Below are 23,020 nucleotides of genomic sequence, written 5' to 3' on the forward strand. Positions count from 1 at the left end.
TAGATAAGGATCATCATGGCTACGATCACTTTCTGGATTATACTGTAGCATGTCAGCTTAATCAGAGCAGACCTAGGGCTAAACAATAGAAAACAACAGCTATAACAAACCCTTATTTATTATTTTAAACCTTTAATCCCTCGCTGATTAAAACTACCCTTTTTTTCTTTTTTGATATTTAACAAAATTTGAAACATAACTTGTAAAACTTATATAAATGATTTATTAACCACGAACATTCGTCCTTCACTGGAGTGCTCAACTCTTGGTAGAGTCATAGGGCTGCAAGTAGGATGTATTAGCAGTTAGTGTTTAACACAATGAATTGGCAAAGTTATCAGGGTTTGAATAGAATGCTTTGCAGTACTCATGCTGGTTATGGTAGTCTGTTCATATCTCTGCTGGACTTACTTTACTTTCATCTCCATCTCTCTCTCTCTCTCTCTCTCACACACACACACACACACACACACACACACACACATGCAGGTGTTTGAGTCTAAGTATTCATGTACACAATTCATCATTGTCATCATTTAATGTCCATTCCATGCTGGTATGGGTTGGCAGGGGCTGGCTAAGCTGAAAACTGCACCAAGCTTCACAGTCTTATTTTAAGAGGATTTTTATGGCTGGATGCCCTTCCTAATATCAACCACTTTACAGGGTGGACTATAATTGTGTATTTACATTCATATGTATGTGTATATGTAAAAATGCATGTATATATACACGTGTGTGTGTGTGTGGCTATATAGATTGATTGGCAGACACACAGACAGATATATCTGTTTGTGTGAGAGGTTGGGTGGGTGTGTATACCTACCTATCTACCTACCTACCTACCTACCTACATACGTATCTACCTACCTACATACCTACCTACCTACATACCTACCTACAACTCACCCACCTACCCATATCAACAAGAGAAAGATGTCTTCGACATCTTAAAGCTGGTGGAGTCCATATTCATCTAGGTTATGGGTCACTAAACTACGGCTCATGGGATAGATCTGGCCTGCGACGTCAATTTGTCTGGTGCACTGTCGTATACTGGAAAAAATAAACATGCTTTTATACAGCTTCTTACACTTCTTAGATTACGTATGTCGTATGTATACTGAGTCAGTCAACGTCACATGCTATGTATTTCACGCACCATAATAATTACTACAGTATATCACATGTGCCTCGGGCCAGTCAGTTATTAGTGATTACAATTAAAATGAGAATATCTGATGCTGAGGCCTAAGACTGCTTTTGTTTTTTCTTCACTCATCATTGGGGCTACTAAGAAAAGAAAGGTTGATGATGAATGTCGCATTTTCAATAAAGAATGGGGAGAAAAGTACTTCTTTGTGGAAACAAACAACCAGAAAGCTAGTTGCCTGATATGCAATGAAAGTGTTGCTGTTATGAAAGAATACAATATTCGTCGTCACTATGAAGCAAAACATCTCTCAACACATTCTAAATATTCTGGGAAGTTGCAGTCCGAGAAATTTGAATCTATGAAACATAGTTTGGAATCTCAAAGGAATTTCTTTATAAAAAAGTTTGTTGAAAATGAATCTATCTCTTGTGTAAATTACAAAATAGTGAATAAGTTGGCAGAGCAAGGAAAACCATTTACTGATGGAAACTTTCTAAAAGAGTGCATGATGGAAGTAGCAAATGACTTGTGTCCTGCAAAAGCTAACATGTTTGGCTGTATCAGCCTTTCAGCAAGTTCAGTTGTGTGGAGAATAGAAGAACTTGGAGAGAATATACTGTTACAGATACATGAGAAAGCTAAGAAATTTTTGTGGTATTCTCTCGCGATAGATGAGTCTACTGATCTCTCTAGTATATCACAACCTCTTGTGGTCATCGGTGGTGTTAATTGCAACTTTGAGATTATAGAAGAATAGGCATCGATTTGCAGTATACATGGAACAAAAACTGGAGAAGATATTTTCATAGAGGTGCAGAAAACCTTGCAAAACTATAACCTTCAGGGCTGCTAGACTGGCTCCTCTGCACCTTTTAACACTTTTTAAGTGTGGCCGTTGCCAGTACCGCCTGACTGGCCCTTGTGCTGGTGGCACATAAAAGCAGCCACTACACTCTCAGAGTGGTTGGCGTTGGGAAGGGCATCCTGCTGTAGAAACTCTGCCAGATCAGATTGTAGCCTGGTGCAGCCATCTGGTTCGCCAGCCCTCTGTCAAACCCTCCAACCCATGCCAGCATGGAAAGTGGACGTTAAATGATGATGACGTATATATATATATATATATACACACACACACACACACACACACATATATGTATGTATGTATGGATATACATATATATAAAATAATATATATATATATATAAAATTGTATATATATATATATATATATATATATATATTATATATATATATATATATATACGTATTTTAAAATAGTGTACATTTAAACACAAAAGAAAAATTTGTGTTTAAATGTACGCTATTTTAAAATGCGAATATGTTGTCTATTGACTGTTTATACATGCTAGGCCACTGGTGGTGAAATTTATAACGAATATTCGCTGCCCTATATATGTATATATATATATATATAATAATAATAATATTAATAATAATAATAATAATGAAGATAATAATGTGTGTGTCTGTAAGTGTACTAAAATACATACATAATTAGTTATTTCAAAATCTTCATTTAAGCAGTTTATTCATTAGCTATGGGAATGTTTGTAAAATTACATTGTATTAGATATACAGATATATAGATATATATTGAAACTCTTGCAAAGAGAGAAAGGGAAGGGCTTATATGTACTGACAGTCATAACCCGAGGCTGTTTCTTAAGTATGCTTGTTTGGTTATTAGACCATTCATGTATGCCCTTCTCAATTGAATGAAAGAAATCATAACGGCAGATGTTCCCTGCATTGTTTGATTTAACGCAATAGTGAACATGCAGAGTCATACGCCCACACCATTGTCATTGTTTTCCATTGGGACAGTAGGTCGATCTGTAAAAAACCCAGCAGTAATTGAGTTTACTTTCCTTACCACATTACTGCTGACATGTGCTGTTTAGCAGATGGAAAGGTTGAGCCTAAAGATATAACATAAAGAGAAATAGTATGTTTACCTGCTGTTTAAGTTGGAATAATAATAGGAAAAAGAGCGCTTACATGAAAACAGTGGCAAATCATAACTCGCTAATGAATACTGCTGGCAGTACAGTGCAAGCAGTTGATAAGAGCTCGCCACAGCTGACAAAGTAAAGTATTGATTTTTTTCCAGCTGGGTGTGTGTCATGTATTTTCACTGGCTCAAGCCAAATCCTAGGCAAATTGAGGGTAGTCTATTTATGTTGGGGGTGTGGAATTTTGAAGAAAAAATTATAAGAAAAAGCGTAGGTGTAGAGGTGGCTGTGTAGTAAGTAGCTTGCTTACCAACCACATGGTTCTGGGTTCAGTCCCACTGCGTGGCACCTTGGGCAAGTGTCTTCTACCATAGCCTCTGGCCGACCAAAGCCTTGTGAGTGGATTTGGTTGATGGAAGCTGAAAGAAGCCCATCGTATATATGTATATATGTATATATATATATATATATATATAATATATATTATTATATATATATATATATGTGTGTGTGTATGTGTATGTTTGTATGTCTGTGTTTGTCCTCCCAACATTGCTTCACAACCGATGCTGGTGTGTTTACATCCCCGGAACTTAGTGGTTAGGCAAAAGAGACTGATAAAATAAGTCCTGGGGTCGATTTGCTCAACTAAAGGTGGTGCTCCAGCATAGCCACTGCCAAATGTATATATATGCATATATATGTATATATATGTATATATATATATATGTATATATATGTATATATATCATCATCATCATCATCGTTTAACGTCCGTTTTCCGCGCTAGCACGGGTTGGACGGTTCGACCGGGGTCTGGGAAGCCAGGGGCTGCACCAGGCTCCAGTCTGATCTGGCAGAGTTTCTACAGCTGGATGCACTTCCTAACGCCAACCACTCCGCGAGTGTAGTGGGTGCTTTTTACGTGCCACCTGCACAGGTGCCAGGGGTGTCTGGCATTGGCCACGATCGGTAGGAGCTTTTAACGTGCCACCGGCACGGAAGCCAGCTAAGATTGCGCTGGCAACGGCCACGTTCGGATAGTGCTTTTTATGTGCCACCGGCACAGAAGCTAGTCGGAGTGGCGCTGGCATCGGCCACGTTCGGATGGTGCTTTTTATGTGCCACCGGCACAGGAGCCAGTCGGGGCAGCGCTGGCATCGGCCACGTATATGTATATGTATATATATATATATATAGTTACATTGGATGATAATAGAATTAATGACACCTTCGTAAATTAATTTTTGGTGAATTATTTTTCTCGTTAATTGTATCGAGATTGTTTTACACTGGGGGCTGCTGGGAATTCAGCACAAAACGAATCAGTAGCGGCACAGACTTCAAAATGATGGTTTGGGAGTCTCTAATAATGGTAACGCATGCTGAAGAATCTAAGGTGTATTTTACCAATGCAGAAACCGGTTCGCGTGAGTCCAAATACTTAAATGTATGTTAGTAGATTGTCTTAACCTGATTTTGCCTTCGTTTGATTTCTGTAGTTTTCATCAGTGTATTTTTGGCGATTTAATAAGAGTTTTGACTGTTATTTCAAGCAGGTAGACACACTTAGTATGTCCTTTGATTAATTTTAATCCCTCGGCTATTTATATATATATATATATATTATATATATATATATATGTGTGTGTGTATGTGTATGTTTGTATGTCTGTGTTTGTCCTCCCAACATTGCTTCACAACCGATGCTGGTGTGTTTACATCCCCGGAACTTAGTGGTTAGGCAAAGAGACTGATAAAATAAGTCCTGGGGTCGATTTGCTCAACTAAAGGTGGTGCTCCAGCATAGCCACTGCCAAATGTATATATATGCATATATATGTATATATATGTATATATATATATATGTATATATATGTATATATATCATCATCATCATCATCGTTTAACGTCCGTTTTCCGCGCTAGCACGGGTTGGACGGTTCGACCGGGGTCTGGGAAGCCAGGGGCTGCACCAGGCTCCAGTCTGATCTGGCAGAGTTTCTACAGCTGGATGCACTTCCTAACGCCAACCACTCCGCGAGTGTAGTGGGTGCTTTTTACGTGCCACCTGCACAGGTGCCAGGGGTGTCTGGCATTGGCCACGATCGGTAGGAGCTTTTAACGTGCCACCGGCACGGAAGCCAGCTAAGATTGCGCTGGCAACGGCCACGTTCGGATAGTGCTTTTTATGTGCCACCGGCACAGAAGCTAGTCGGAGTGGCGCTGGCATCGGCCACGTTCGGATGGTGCTTTTTATGTGCCACCGGCACAGGAGCCAGTCGGGGCAGCGCTGGCATCGGCCACGTATATGTATATGTATATATATATATATATAGTTACATTGGATGATAATAGAATTAATGACACCTTCGTAAATTATTTTTGGTGAATTATTTTTCTCGTTAATTGTATCGAGATTGTTTTACACTGGGGGCTGCTGGGAATTCAGCACAAAACGAATCAGTAGCGGCACAGACTTCAAAATGATGGTTTGGGAGTCTCTAATAATGGTAACGCATGCTGAAGAATCTAAGGTGTATTTTACCAATGCAGAAACCGGTTCGCGTGAGTCCAAATACTTAAATGTATGTTAGTAGATTGTCTTAACCTGATTTTGCCTTCGTTTGATTTCTGTAGTTTTCATCAGTGTATTTTTGGCGATTTAATAAGAGTTTTGACTGTTATTTCAAGCAGGTAGACACACTTAGTATGTCCTTTGATTAATTTTAATCCCTCGGCTATTTATATATATATATATATATATATATATATATATATATGTATGCATACTTAATTTTAAATTTTTTTAGTTTTATTTTACTTTAATGGGCTATAAGCATAGTCTTTGCAAAGTCTTTGAGACCAGCCATTACTAATACTGCAATAAAAAAACTGGGATGGAAATAACTCTGTGAAGAAGAAGGACATGGGTGTGTATGTGGAAATGGTGGTCAGTGTTGCACCTGAAGTGTAAGTGACACTATGTAAGTGCCATAGGCAACGAGTTGGCAGAAATGTTAGCACGCTGGGTGAAATGCTTAGCAGTATTTCATCTGTTGTTACGTTCTGAGTTCAAATTCCGCCAAGGTCGACTTTGCCTTTCATCCTTTCGAGGGCTATAAATAAAGTACCAGTTTTGCACTGGGGTCGATGTAATCGACTTAATCCCTTTGTCTGTCCTTGTTTGTCCCCTCTATGTTTAGCCCCTTGTGGGTAGTAAAGAAATATATATAAGTGACCAGAGGAAAAGAGACAAATGGATCAAATAAGCCAGGCCATAGTAGAGGTGGTATAGAATTTATCCACCAGTTCTGTATTAAGAAGATAAGAGATGATGTCTTCCTGGATAAGACCTCAATGTGTTAGAAGATATATTTAGATGTGTGTAATTAAGCTAAACATTGCAAGTCAAAGAAACACTTCTCTTTTTTGCTACTCTTCATATTTCCTTTTTACTCCTTCTTGCAATCATTGATTTCTTACAAGTTTTAATTAATTAATATAATCAACAAAAAGAAACAAATATCAAAAACAAAACAAATATAATAGGATTATTAGACCTTCTGAAAACCTGTGCAGATATATCTCTAATTCTCTCTCCCTCTCTCTGACTCTTTCTGTCTTTATATATATATATGTGTGTGTGTGTGTATGCGTGTGTGTGTGTGTACATGAAAGTGCATGGCTTAGTGGTTAGAGCGTCGGGCTCATGATCCTGAGATAGTGAATTTGGTCTCTGATCAGGCTGTGTATTGTGTTCTTGAGCAAGACACTTTATTTCACATTGTTCCAGTTCACTCAGCTGTAGAAACGAGTTGTTATGTCACTGGTGCCAAGCTGTACCTGGCTTTGCCTTTCCCTTGGATAAGATTGGTGACGTGGTGACGGGAGGCTGGTATGCATGGGTGACTGCTGGTCTTCCATAAGCAACCTTGCCTGGACTTGTGACAGAGCAGCTAACCGGCCCCCATGCCGGTGGCATGTAAAAGCGCCCACTACACTCTCAGAATGGTTGGCATTAGGAAGGGCATCCAGCTGACGAAATTCAGCCAGATCAGATTTGAGCCTGGTGCAGCCATCTGGTTCACCAGTCCTCAGTCAAATCTTCCAACCCATGCCAGCATGGAAAGCGGACATTTAAATGATGATGATGATGATATATATATATATGACATTGAAAATGAGAATGGAGAATTATATATTATTGTCATCAGTTAATGTCCCTTTTTCTATGCTGACATGGGTTGGATGCTTTGACAAGAACAGACAAGCCAGAGGCCACTGCCAGGTTCCTTGTCTCCATTGGCATGGTTTTTACAGCTGGATGCCATTTCTAATACCAACCACTTAACAAAGTGTACTGGTTGCTTTGTACATGGCTCCAGCACAAGTGAGGTCACTAAGTATCTGCAAGACTTGACTCCTCAAATGAGTGAGAGGCATAAACTGGAGAAACTAAGATACAGGGAGTGGCGCAAGTGTCTTACTGAAGAGGTGAATACATACATGGCTTGTCCTCCTTGAAAGTGAGGGAAAAAAGAGAGAGAGAGAGAGAGTGAATGTGAGACAGAATAGAAAGAAAAGTAGAAAGGGTGAATGTGTAGATAAGTGGGGCACTGAGTGAAAATAATGTGACAGATTATCAGAGATAGGGAATGAGTTGGATGCGGAAGATATTGGTTAAGTGTAGGGTGAAGTGAAGAATATAGGGTAACATGCACGTAAAAAGCACCATGCTTGTGGAGACCTATTGAGTCAAGTACATCAACATCAACATCAAAAATCAAATGGAAATTGTAGTTGTGATACCTGTGCTGGTGGCACGTAAAATGCACCATCCGTACGTGGCCGATGCCAGCGCCACCTTGACTGGCTTCTGTGCCGGTGGCATGTAAAAAACACCAACCGATCGTGGCCGTTGCCAGCCTCCCCTGGCACCTGTGCCGGAGGCACGTAAAAAGCACCCAGTACACTCACCGAGTGATTGGCGTTAGGAAGGGCATCCAGCTGTAGAAACACTGCCAGATCAGACTGGAGCCTGGTGCAGCCTCCCAGACCCTGGTCGAACCGTCCAACCCATGCTAGCACGGAAAACGGACGTTAAACGATGGTGGTGGTGGCGGCGGCAGTGGTGATGATGTTAGAAGATTGATGGAAGAGTGGGTGTCAGAAGATGAGTTGCTGAAGAATTCTTGACAGGGTCTCAGTTCTACTGAGATGGAATGGGTCTTCTCAAGCACAGCATAATGCCATTCATCTTGGTCCCTGTCATCTTCTCTGAGATGCTCAACATCTTGAAGTTAGTCTTTACCACTTCGTCCCATGATTTTCTAAGTCTCTCTCTTCGACAAATTCCTTCCACATCATTCAGTGATCAGTACTTCCTTATACAGCTGTCCTCACCCATCCACATCACATGAACATAACCGCGCAGTCTTATTTCCCGCACACCACATCTGATGCCTCTTATACACAATTTTCCGCCGAGGTCAACTTTGCCTTTCATCCTTTCGGGGTCGATAAATTAAGTAGCAGTTACGCACTGGGGTCAATGTAATCGACTTAATCCGTTTGTTTTTCCTTATTTGTCCCCTCTGTGTTTAGCCCCTTGTGGGTAGTAAAGAAATATATACCCAATTTTTCTCTAATGTATTTTGTCATACATGCACACTGATGCTGCCTGTCCATCAGAACATACTTGTTTCATTTCTTTCAAATCTTTGCCCGTCCCTTTTCATTCATAGCCCCAAGTTTCACTGTCTTGTAGCATTGTTGTTTGTACACAGGCATTGTACAATATGCCTTTCATTCTGAAGGGATTTTTATTATGAACAGAAGTAAAAGTTCTCTGAACTTTTTCCAACCAATTCATATTCTAGCAACTATATTTCAGAGCATCCTCCTTCAATGCTAATTAGGCTACCTAGATAACAGAGATTATCAACTACTTCTAGGGAGCCTCCTGGGTGTTTTAGAACATCTATTATTATTATGTGCTATTATTATTATTATTATTATTATTATTATTATTATTATTATTATTATTATTATTATTATTATTATTTGCTCTTTTACATCTCTTACAAACTCTCTGTTCTCTGCTAACCTTCCTTTGATTCCGCTGCACCTCTCATGTGTCTATAGTCAACACTGAACAATACCATCTACACCTTGTCTACATATGGAACAGGGCCATTTACCTGAAGGGGTCATTGTGCTGTGTGTTTTCCTGCTAATTAGAACTTTAGTCTTTGCTAAGCTGACTTTAACAATCCTTTCACTTCAGGTTTTGTTTCCACTCTTGGAATTTTAATTCTAATTCTACACTTTCTGCTTTAAGGAGTTTCTTTCGAGTATTGAGCCTCATGGCGGCAACATATACATACATACACACACACACACATACACACATACATACACACATACACATACACACACACACACACACACGCACATACATCACTTCCACCCTTACTCTTATGATGTCTGCCTTACTGTAATTTTTTTCTTTTTATCTTCACACTCACATAGAGGTGTATGTATATGTTATAATCGTTTATTTTCTTATTTTCCCTTCCACTAACCTACAAATGCTTAACATAAATCACTTGTGGTGCGTATAATTTTTAAAAGAATGGGTTTGTTCATTTTATCTAAATCTGTATCTGTGTGTGTGTACATGTTCATGTCAATCTTATTGATGATATGTTCCGATTCTAATTAAACTAATCAATTTGTCTTATTTATCTGTAGGTCCTGGCGAACAGGGTGCAGCTGTAATTTTAACACCCAACGAAGAAAAACAAAAAGATACTCTTTATAAAACCAATGGATTTAATGCTTTTGTCAGTGATAAAATATCATTACAGAGGTCTTTGAAAGACATACGGCATGCTGAGTGAGTAATTAAAAATAAAATTTATAATCCTTTCTGCATCTGACATTTTGCTTTCATTCCATTTCAATTTAGATACTGATAAAAAAAATAGTCTTGTTGATATAATTGCAAATATCACAAATTTTCTTTGAAAACCGTTCCTTTGTTGGGTCATGATCCAGAGAAGGAGTATTCAATATAAATGTAGAGTGGTGTAGTTTGTTTAAGGGTTAGGGTTAGGGTTTTCTAATTGTGACTGTGACTTGTCTGAAGAAGCGGTGAAGTACTCTAGAAACATCAAAGTAACAGACCATTGGAATGGTTTACATAAACTATTTTGTGTGTGTGTCTGGGTATTTATGATCTTCAAATATTAGGCTTCACCGATGCAATATCTAGTGACCGAGATCTTTAGAAATATGCTGTCTTTGAGAAGACCCGGTGAGCCATGTGATACCATAACCCGTGGCTGATGCCAATAGTGTAACCAGCCCACTTAAAAGCACCCACTACACTCTCAGAGTGGTTGGCATTAGGAAGGGCATCCAGCTGTAGAATCTCTGCCAGATCAGATTGGAACCTGGTGCAGCCATCTGGCTCATCAGTCCCCAGTCAAACCGTCCAACCCATGCTAGCATGGAAAGTGTACGTTAAATGATGATGATGATGATACATATATATATATATATATATATATATAGGCGTAGGAGTGGCTGTGTGGTGAGTAGCTTGCTTACGAACAACATGGTTCCGGGTTCAGTCCCACTGCATGGCACCTTGGGCAAGTGTCTTCTACTATATCCTCGGGACGACCAAAGCCTTGTGAGTGGATTTGGTAGACAGAAACTGAAACAAGCCCATTGTATATATGTATATGTATGTATGTGCATATGTTTGTGTGTCTGTGTTTGTCCCCCCAACATCGCTTGACAACTGATGCTGGTGTGTTTACATCCCTGTAACTTAGCGGTTTGGCAAAAGAGACTTAATAGAAGAAGTACTAGCTCACAAAGAATAAGTCCTGGGGTCAATTTGCTCAATCGACTAAAGGCGGTGCTCCAGCATGGCCACACTCAAATGACTGAAACATGTAAAAGAGTTAAGAGTAAAGAGTATATATATATATATATATTATATAATATATATATATATATATATATTATATATATATACGTGGCCGGTGCCATCGCTGCCTTGACTGGCTTCTGTGCCGGTGGAACATGACCTGCTGTGCTTGAGGAGACCTATTGAGTCAAGTACATCAACATCGAAATAAATATCAAATGGAAATAGTAGTTGTGATGCCTGTGCTGGTAGCACGTAAAAAGCACCATCCGAATGTGGCCGATGCCAGCACCGCCTTGACTGGCTTCTGTGCCGGTGGCATGTAAAAAGTACCAACCAATCATGACTGCTGCCAGCCTCCCCTGGCACCTGTGCTGGTGGCACGTAAAAAGCACCCACTACACTCACGGAGAGGTTGGCATTTGGAAGGGCATCCAGCTGTAGAAACACTTCCAGATCAGACTGGAGCCTGGTGCAGCCTCCTGGCTTCCCAGACCTTGGTCGAATCGTCCAACCTGTGCTAGCACGGAAAACGGACGTTAAACGATGATAATAATATATATATATATATAATGATATAATGTATATCTATATATTTGGAGTGTTTTGGAAATTCCTTGATACAGCTATAATATCTGGAGAGAAGACTTTTTCTCAATGAGTTAAGATTGAGAAAAGAACCTTTTTAGAAAGTTGAAAGACATTAACCTTTGGGAAGAGATTTCACAAAATGTGTTTGGCTTTTGCTTTTATAGATGTGCTTTCAGTTCTTTTGAAAATATTAATAGCTTCATGCTGTAGAGATTACAATAGTTTGGCAAATTTATACAACATGCCGTGATATGCAGTTTGCCTGAGTGGAATCCACTACACTCAATTCAGTACATCATTTACATTTGACGGATATTTGTCCTCATTTTGTTGACAACAAACACGATGAGGATAAATATCTGTCAAGTGTAAATAATGTAAAGAATGTACATAATTCCTCATCTCTAAATATGGAACTCGATTCACTTTGTAACCAGGTTTCATTTATTGCACAAACAAGTAAATTTGTAAGTCTTATTCATACAAACACAATTCCAATATGTATATATATATATATATATATATATATATATATATATATATACATATATATATAAAGTTAATCCAAACATGAAAACACAAAGAGAAAATACAACAATGCGAGGACGTGAAACAAATATAGTATTATTGGATGCCCAGGAAGGAAGGGAAGAAGGAGGGTTCTACGTATCAAGTGGAGCTCTTTGTCAGAAACATAGGAAAAGGAAAGATCCAGAAAAGGGAAGACAGAGGAAAAAATATCACCAGTGGTACACACGCGGTCACATTTTGAATCATATATATATATATATACATATATATATGTATATGTATATATATGTATATATATATATAATAATTATTTGAGGGAATATTATTCCTTTTTTACTGTAATCATTTCTTAAATATAGCCATGAAACACGTGCCGTTATTCTACCAAATATATACGTTTTTATTATTATTTTGCAATTTACTTAATCATCGGTATATTATTGTTATTTTATTTTTAATATTTCTATTATATGTAATTTTGTAGATGGTGTAATTTAATTGTTCATTTTGAATTGTTAAAAGGCTTTTTTTTTTCTAATTTATATATATATATATATATATATATATCATATCATCATCATCATCTGTTGTCCATGCTGGCATGGGTTGGATAGTTTGACCAGGACTGATAAGCTGAGGGGATGCACCAGACTCTAGTCTGATTTGGCATGGATTCTATAGCTGGACGCCCTTCCTGATGCAACTACTCTGAGAGTGTGATTGATGCTTTTATGTGTCAGTGGCACAGGTGCCAGCGGCATGGGTGCCAGTATCTGCCATGACTGTGATATCACTTGGCTTGATGGGTCTTCTTCTCAAGCACAGCATATTGCCAAAGGACTTGGTCATTTGTCATACTTGTGTCATAATTTTTAGTCTTCAGCAGCTGGTATCCATTACAGCCTTGACTACAGCTGAACATCAGATGTGGTCAGCAATATATATATATATATAAATAATAACACAGTCAGAACCTTCCATATGTTTGGATCCGGGGTCTATAGTCAAAGCAGAATATGTGCTGTGAGTGTACATCTGTATGACTTTGACAATACATTGTGTATCCAGCTGGTTACTTGTGAATGTATACATGACTGAAAGAGTAAATCCATATTTACTTTAGTAAGTGTATGTCAGTATGCATTGTTGGTACACAGGTGCACCATCCCTGATTCTACCTTGTTACTTTTCCTATTTAAATGTCTGATTCTTTTGAAACCTGAAAATTTTTATATACATATATACATACATCATTTAACATCCATTGTCCATGCTGGTATATATATCATTTGATATATATACCAGCTGGCGGAAACGTTAGCACGCCGGGCGAAATGCTTTGCAGTATTTCATCTGTCGCTACGTTCTGAGTTCAAATTCCGCCAAGGTCGACTTTGCCTTTCGTCCTTTCGGGGTCGATTAAATAAGTACCAGTTACGCACTGGGGTCGATATAATCGACTTAATCCATTTGTCTGTCCTTGTTTGTCCTCTCTGTGTTTAGCCCCTTGTAGGTAGTAAAGAAATAGGTATTTCGTCTGCCATTACGTTCTGAGTTCAAATTCTGCCGAGGTCAACTTTGCCTTTCATCCTTTCGGGGTCGATAAATTAAGTACCAGTTACACACTGGGATTGATATAATCGACTTAATCTGTTTGTCTGTCCTTGTTTGTCCCCTCTGTGTTTAGCCCCTTGTGGGTAGTAAAGAAATATATATAAATAGATGGTAGCATAGATGTGTAGGCAAGGAGTTTGCTTCCCAACCACATGGTTCTAGGTTCAATCCCACTGCATGGCACATTAAGCAAGTGTCTTCTACCATAGCCTCAGGCCAACTAAAGCCTTACAAATAGGTTTGGTTGGTGGAAGTTCAGTTTTGTGCATGTGTGTGTGGACGTGCTTGTTTCTCCTTTGATAGGTAAAAGAGTGTGTGTGTGTGTGTACATTTAATATTTGAAAATTTATAGCTAGCAAAATTTTTGTATGGTAAGTGATGTTGGCAATTTTCAGTACCACCTCATATTAATCCTGATCCAGTTAATCTCATGACTAAGATTTTCCCAGCCATGACCATTTTCTCCAGTCAGTATGCATTCCATGTCTGTCATATTTAATAGCAAGACAGATACACGGATCTTTTCGATTTGAACGGCAGTTTTTTAAAATAATTTTTCACGTAACTAAACACTTTTAAACTTCGTATACTGGTAGAATGTGTTTATCTCTTGGCTTTATTGAGAAAATTCTATAGTTTGTAAGATATTTGCTAGGTTTTTTTCTTCAATTTCTGCAATTTCAACCAATCACTGACATCTATTGAGGTAAAAAACATTCTGTGCCGTATGAATATGTTCTTCGTTTTAGAAACAGATTGGGTTTATTTACATTTATGAAGAAAAAAAGATACCCTTCCCCCCACCCTTAACCCTAACCCTAACTAACCCTAACCAACCCTAACCCTAAAACATTGAAATGCAATAGATCGATACCAGGGTCATAATTATGGGTGACAATTTCATATGACACTGCAAGAAAAAACTGCCGTTCAAACCGAAAAGATCCCAGATACTCTTTTATTCCCACCCAGCAAATGTCTGAAAGAAAAGAGTCACCCATGTCATACACCTGTATAAGATGCTTTAAATGCACTACAACCCTTGTTTTTGTTTCTTTTCTTATTACCTGAATGTGTGCTGCAAAAATTGGGGTGTGTCTAGTATACCCTTGCCATATTTTATGCCAGCAAGTGTGATATATTAATTATCTAATGAGTTGTGAAACAGACTCAGAGAAGTACTTGGAATGATAAGGAAAGTGGTAAGTAGCTTGCTAACCAACCACACGGTTGCGGGTTCAGTCCCACTGCGTGGCATCTTGGGCAAGTGTCTTCTGCTATAGCCCCGGGCCGACCAATGCCTTGTGAGTGGATTTGGTAGACGGAAACTGAAAGAAGCCTGTCGTATATATGTATATATATATATATGTTTGTATGTGTGTGTTTGTGTGTCTGTGTTTGTCCCCCTAGCATTGCTTGACAACCGATGCTGGTGTGTTTACGTCCCCGTCACTTAGCGGTTCGGCAAAAAGAGACCGATAGAATAAGTACTAAAAGGTGGTGCTCCAGCATGGCCGCAGTCAAATGACTGAAACAAGTAAAAGAGTAAAAGAGTAAGTCACTGAAAAGGTTGCAAACAGCAACCAAAAAGCTTTGACTAACAAATGACTGATTGATTGTTTAAACCATCACATTAAACAATTCACTGGTTAGGTAGTTGGTTGTATATTTGACCAACTGACTAACAAACAGAAGTGGCACATGTTATTATTACTGGTGTAATGACTCCCCCAATACTCCATAAAATTCGTTCCAACACATGTATTCATGTCAAGATTCTCACAAAAAAAAAATGAATCTTAAAAGTAAATTGTTAGGTATTTGGCTGCTATGTCTAGCAGGCTGAAAAGCTCCCTTGAAACTATCTATTCATTGGCTGACACTTTGTTATATAATTAACATTGAGGGGCAGGAAATCCTGTGTGGAAGTCTGTAGGATCAACTGTATGCTTTAAACCAAATTCATCTACTGGGTGGGCATGGCCTTTAACAGAATTTTTATACCTTTACATGTTCACACCATGTTTCCACCTCTCCCTACTTATTTCAGAGATTAGATATGCTCTCCTTAGATATGCTTTACCGCCACCATGACCACCAGTCTTTGAGGTACAGCAAAAAAAGGTCAATGAGTGCTGTACTTTTAGTTTTGACTGTCGTCAAGAAAAGAGAGGCAAGAATGGAGGATAAGAAGAGAGAGGGAGAGACAGAGAGGGGCAGAGAGCGGAAAGGTGGGAGGGGCAGAGAACAGGAAAGGTGGGAGGGGCACCTCATGATAAATTCCAGTTATCTCTTTTAATCTTTTACAGTCATTAGACTGTAGCCATGCTGGGGCACCGCCTTCTACAAAGTTTTTAGTCTAAGGAATCAACCCTAGTGATTATTCTTTTTAAAAGTCTGGTACTTATTCTATCAGTTTCATTTGCTGAACCGCTAAGTTATGGGTTATGTAAACACACCACCACCGGTTGTCAAACAGTGGTCGGGGACACACATACATGCATGTGCTGAAACATAAAATAGTAGAAGAATATGTATATATAGGTGCAGACATGGCTGTGTGGTAAGTAGCTTGCTTCACAGCAACATGGTTCCAGGTTCAGTCCCACTGCATGGCACCTTGGCCAAGTTTCTTCTACTATAGCCTTGGGCCGACCAAAGCCATGTGAGTGGATTTGGTAGATGGAAACTGAAAAAGCCCATCGTATATATAATATATTATATATATATAATATATAATATATATAGTGGGGGTGGGTGCACTGAGAGTGTAACTGCTAGAATAAGAATAGCCTGGGCAAAGTTTAGGGAGCTCTTACCTCTGCTGGTGACAAAAGGCCTCTCGCTCAGAGTAAAGGGCAGACTGTATGATGCATGTGTACGAACTGCCATGCTACATGGCAGTGAAACATGGGCCGTGACTGTTGAGGACATGCGTAAGCTCATGAGGAATGAAGCCAGTATGCTCCGATGGATGTGTAATGTCAGTGTACTTACTCGACAGAGCGTTAGTTCCTTGAGAGAAATGTTGTACCTAAGAAGCATCAGTTGTTGTGTGCAAGAGAGACGATTGCGCTGGTATGGTCATGTGGCGAGAATGGATGAAGATAGGTGTGTGAGAAAGTGCCAATCCCTAGCAGTTGAGGGAACCCGTGCAAGAGGTAGACCCAGGAAAACCTGGGACGAGGTGGTGAAGCATGACCTTCGAACGTTAGGTCTCACCATGGAAATGACTAGAGACCGAGACCTATGGAAGTATGCTGTGCGTGAGAAGACCCGGCAAGACTAGTGAAGCCATAACCCATGGCCACTACCTGGGACGTAGTCAGTCCACCTGTGCATACCTTCCTGCTTGTGATACTTGTGAAACCTGTTGAGGCAAGTGAAAGTCAAGTCAAATCGAATCAAATCATAGATGAACATCAATGGAATTTGTATCCTTGTGTACCAGTGCCGGTGGCACATAAGAAAACCATCCGAACGGGACCGTAGCCAGTACCGCATCGACTGGCCCCGTGCTGTGGGCACGTAACAAACACCATCCGATCGTAGCCGTTCGCCAGCTCGTCTGGCACCGTGTCGGTGGCACATAAAAAACCCATCCGAGCGTGGCCGTCTGCCAGCCTCGTCTGGCACCTGTGTCGGTGGCACATAAAAAACACCATTCGAGCATGACCGTCTGCCAGCCTCGTCTGGCACCTGTGTCGGTGGCACATAAAATCACCCACTACACTCTCGGAGTGGTTGGCATTAGGAAGGGCATCCAGCTGTAGAAACACTGCCAGATCTGACTGGCCTGGTGCAGCCTTCGGGCTTGCCAGACCCCAGTTGAACCGTCCAACCCATGCTAGCATGGAAAGTGGACGTTAAACGATGATGATGATGATGATATACATATTGAAATCGCTCAAAAATCAATGGAAATTGTAGTTGTGATACCAGTGCTGGTGCCGCCCCGACTGGCCTCCATGCCGGTGGCACATAAAAGGCACCAACTGATCGTGGCCATTGCCAGCCTCGCCTGGCACCTGTGCAGGTGGCATGTAAAAAACACTCACTACACTCGGAGTGGTTGGTGTTAGGAAGGGCATCCAGCTGTAGAAACACTGCCATATCAGACTGGGCCTGGTGCAGCCTCCTAGCCTCCCAGACCCCAGTCGAACTGTCCAACCCATGCCAGCATAAAAAGCGGACGTTAAACGATGATGATGATGATGATGATGATTTGTCTGTTTGTGTCTATGTTTGTCCTCTTGCTTGACAACGGAATATGTGCATGTGTGTGTGTATATGACAATTTCTATTTACCTAATCCACTGACAAGGCTTTGGTTGGCCCAAAGCTATAGTTTGAAGACATTTTCCCAAGGTGCCACACAGTGGAACTGAACCCAGTACCATGTGGTTGGGAAGCAAGGTTCTTACTACACAGCCATGCCTATGCCTTGAAGGAAAAAAAACAAAACCGAGGGACTCAAATGGAAGGGGGGAAACCAAGGCAAAAATAGAAACTCAGATGTAACCAGCGATGAATAACAACATTTGATAATCTATTCCAAGGTAAATAGGGGAGGGGGAAGATGGTGGGAGTAGAGGAGGGGTTGATGCGGTCGTAATGTTATAAAGATTCTTGGTGAATTATCTTTACTCGTAGACACAATTTTATTCTATTTAACAATAACAACAAAATGTCTTTCATAAAAAAAATCAACCAGAAACTAGGTCACTACAATTATTACTAGCATAAAGATAAAAGATCAAGGCTAATGACAACAACAACAACAACAACGACGACTGCAGCAGCAGTATTGAAAGTGAGAGGGATGATATTACATGTGGTGGTGATGGCGGTGGTGGTGGTGGTGGTAGTGGTGGTGGGTAGGGCTACGTGACAACCAGACAGATTATGTGACCTTTAACCACATTCATTGAACATTTCTTTTTCAGTTTTTTTTGTTGTTATTTTGGCATTGATCTGAGAAAGGTTTCATTCAGTTTTCCATAAGTAATTTAGCTGCTTGCTACAGTCACTCTCTCTCTCTCTCTGTATATATATATGTATATAATAGTAATTATTTGAGGGAAAATTAATCCTAACTTACAGGGAAAAAAATTCAGTTTAGAAATACTAAATCAAATTTCACACAATATAATATATATATATATATATATATATAGAAATTAGAAAAAAACCACCTTTTATCAATTCAAAATGAACAATTAAATTACACCATCCGGAAAATTACATATAATAGAAATATTAAAGTTAAATAACAATAAAATACAGAGGATTAAGTAAATTGCAAAAAAATAATAAAAACATATAATTGGTAGAGAGAGAGGTGCAGGAGTGGCTGTGTGGTAAGTAGCTTGCCTACTAACCACATGGTTCCGGGTTCAGTCCCACTGTGTGGCAGCCTCGGGCCAACCAAAGCTTGTGAGTGGATTTGGTAGACGGAAACTGAAAGAAGCCTGTCGTTATATGTATATGTATATATATATATATATATATAATATATATATATATATATATATGTGTGTGTGTGTGTGTTTGTGTGTCTGTGTTTGTCCCCACAACATCGCTTGAGAACCGATGCTGGTATGTTTACGTCTCCATAACTTAGCGGTTCAGCAAAAGAGACCGATAGAATAAGCACTAGGCTTACAAAGTACAAGTCCTGGGGTTGATTTGCTCGACTAAAGGTAGTGCTCCAGCATGGCCGCAGTCAAATGACTGAAACAAGTAAAAGAGTAAGAGTAACATATATATATATATCGCATGTTGTATTATCATCCATGCTGGCATGAGTTGGACGATTTGCTAGGGTCTAGCAAACCACAGAGCTGCACTGAGCTCCATTTCCAACTTTGGTATGCTGGCTACCCTTCTTAATGTTAACCAGCAGCAAGCTGGCAGAAACGTTAGCACGCCGGGAGAAATGCTTAGCGGTATTTCGTCTGCCGCTACGTTCTGAGTTCAAATTCCACCGAGGTCGACTTTGCCTTTCATCCTTTCGGGGTTGATTAAATAAGTACCAGTTACGCACTGGGGTCGATATAATCGACTTGTCCTTGTTTGTCCTCTCTGTGGTTAGCCCCTTGTGGGTAGTAAAGAAATAGGTATGTACTGGGATTTTTTTTTTTTTGTGCAACTGGCACGAGTGAGATCATCAAGTAAGTTGCAAGACAGAAAAGAACAGGAAAGAGAAAAGTCCCCAATGACTAAGGGGCTGGGGATTAGGGAGTAAGGGGTGGGGATTTATGTCGGATGCTGAAAGACAGATGTAAAAGAGAAACAAGCACTGGTGTGTGTATAAGCACTTGTGTGTGTGTGTGTGCATACATATATATCTTCACACACACACACACATATATATATATGCATATCTATTTTTATATACTTCCATGTGTATATATATGCATATGTGTGTAGGTGTGTGTATATAGATATGTGTGCATATGCAATGGCGCTTGCGGTGGTTTGGCCATGCATGTAGGCGTCCGGTGGGTGAACTGAGCCGTGATGTCCTTCTCCCGACTCCACTTCCCAACTGGCAGAAACACGCGGTCGGGCAGCTGAAGACCTGGGTTACAACGATTAAGGAGGACCTCTCCGTGCTCACGGGTCTGCAGGTGTTTGGCCTGCGCTGATGGAACCGTGACTGGCTCGCTATCTCCAGTGAACTGGCGCAGGACCGTCGTGCGTTGGCTGCCATAGTTCGAGATGCCTCAAGGCTGGTAGAAGAAGCCGACTCAACCCGCCCAGGGTAAATGTCGACACAAGTACAAGTACAAGTAGTACATATGAGTGTGTGTGTATATATATATATATATATATATATATATATATATATATCTGTACATCATTTACATTCGACGGATATTTGTCTTGTTTGTTGTTAACACAACATTTCGGCTGATATACCCTCCAGCCTTCATCAAGTGTCTTGGGGGAATTTCGAACCTGGGTTCTCATTCCTAAGGTATTTTCCCAAGTTACTATTATAATTATAATTATTATTATTATAAAACCTGCGGCTCAGTGGTTACCGATGATGTTGACTTGTTCTTCTTTTAGGATTATGGCTGCTGTTGGTCAATAGTTTGGCTAAATCCATCTGCCAGTATATATATTTTTGCTATAAAATTTTTTGGTGGTTTAGGGAAATGGTAATCTGTATATTAAGAATTAATATAAACAACTAGGTGCAATGTAATACCAAAAAGGAATAATTTTATCATCACTGAATGTGACTGAGGGTGCCAAAGTACCTAAATTGCTAGAAATAAGAGTGAAAGACTCTTAAAGCTGTATATATATATTGGCCTATGGATTTAGTCAAGCCATCGACCATTTCAGTACTCACTACTGATGTACCAACCAAATAGGTGAGACTAGTTTAGTCTAGTGATTCTAGAGATGGTCATGGGACAGTTTTCTCCCCTCTCAGTGTATATATATTGTGCTCTTCTTATAGCATTAAGAGTCTTTAACTCTTATTTCTAGCAGTATAAGTGTTTTGGCATCCTCAATCACATTTAGTATATATATATATATATATATATATATATATATATAATGTGTGTGCTTTTATACATATCATCACACAAACACACACGGATTCCTTATTTGTTTGTTTAATTAACTCACTTTAATTAGTCTTTGATGTTTAAATCACTTTTCATGCTTATCTCTCAATAATCTTTTTACTTTCTCTCCCATTAACTTACTTCCACTAGAATCTTATCTCTTTCCAAATTTATTCTTTTTCAATTTCCATCGTCTGATTCTCCACATTTTCTTTATGTTCCATAGCAACCTCATCTTTGATTTATTCTTTACCATTATTTAATGAGTTAAATCATATTCCAACATCCAACATATTCTCTGCCCACAGTGTCCACTGTGAATATCTATTTTTTAGTTCTAACTTTTACTTGTTTCGGTCATTAGACTGTGGTCATATTGAGGCACTGCCTTGAATTATGTTTTCTTTTAAATTTTATATATCTTATTTTTTCAGTTTCTTTTGCCAAACTGCTGAGTTAGGCGGGGGACTTAAAACAAGTCAACATTGTTTGTTAAGTAATGGATAGGGTTGGAAAGTGACAAAATACACACACGCACACACACACACACACACACACACACACACACCACACATCTATAGATATGACAAGTTTTCAAATATTTCCTGTATTTTCATTACTTTTTTCCCTGTGTTTTTATATTATAAATTCTTGAACTTTTTGAATTCCATTGCTTTTAAATATTTAAAAAAATAAAACAAATATCCTTGTTGTAAGAGTTTATTCTATTAAATAAATAAATAAATCTGTGCGTGTGTGTGTGTGTGTGTGTGTGTGTGTGTGTGTGTGTGTGTGTATAATGGTTTCAAATTTTAACGGTAATTAAGGCCAGCAATTTTGGGTGTGGGTTGGAAGAAGTCAATTTACTTTGGCCTCAGTAACCAACTAGTGTTTATTTTATCAACCCTGAATTTGAACTCAGAACATAAAAGCAGATGAAATACCACTAAACATTTTGCCTGGCATGCTTACAATTCTGCTAACGATTGCTTGAAAGTGCAATTTTACAAATAACAACTGTCCTGTCTGTAATCTTTGAGAAATAATCAAAACGTAGCAGAAGATATTATATATGAAATGAACAACTGCTGAATATATGCAAAATGTTAAAAGTTGCATGTAGTTGTATGTAAACAAAATTAAGTCCTTTGATTGCTTTGAAGTAGTCAACAGTGTAATACAGAGATATGCAGTGTTAAACCGACCGTAAGATATTTTGAAATCTTTTAACAAACATTCTGACTCATGGTGACAAAAAGATGTTAACTCAAAAGAAATATTTAAAAAGAAATCTCTATGGATTAATCTATATTCATCTTCTTAGAGATGTAAAGATTATAAGCTTTGATATCCTTTGTATGTTTGGCATATTTTAATTTATATAAAGCGATTTTAAAGTTACTAATATTCTTATTTTTACTGTCTCAAACGTTTAAATAACATTGAATTGGATTTCCTTGCACAATGTATAACTATGCTGATAATATCTTAACTTTACAGGATTGGTAACCCGACAGCTTCTACATTGCTTCAGTGTATTATGTCCATTTTGTATGAATTATTTACACTGGTAACTTTCCTCCTTCACACACACGTGCATGCACACACACACACACACGTG

General features: G+C 39.0%; 1 protein-coding gene across 1 annotated transcript in view; it reads left to right on the forward strand.

Annotated features, from left to right (window-relative positions):
• Positions 1 to 23,020, forward strand: part of LOC118767310 (polypeptide N-acetylgalactosaminyltransferase-like 6) — a 142,293-nt gene that overhangs the window by 88,103 nt on the left and 31,170 nt on the right. Inside the window, exon 3 of the mRNA XM_036511683.1 lies at positions 9,886 to 10,030. Within this exon, the coding sequence (XP_036367576.1) occupies positions 9,886 to 10,030 (145 nt within the window). The remainder of the gene's footprint in view (positions 1 to 9,885; positions 10,031 to 23,020) is intronic.

This window comes from Octopus sinensis, linkage group LG20, assembly GCF_006345805.1.
Source record: "Octopus sinensis linkage group LG20, ASM634580v1, whole genome shotgun sequence".
Lineage (NCBI taxonomy): Eukaryota > Metazoa > Mollusca > Cephalopoda > Octopoda > Octopodidae > Octopus > Octopus sinensis.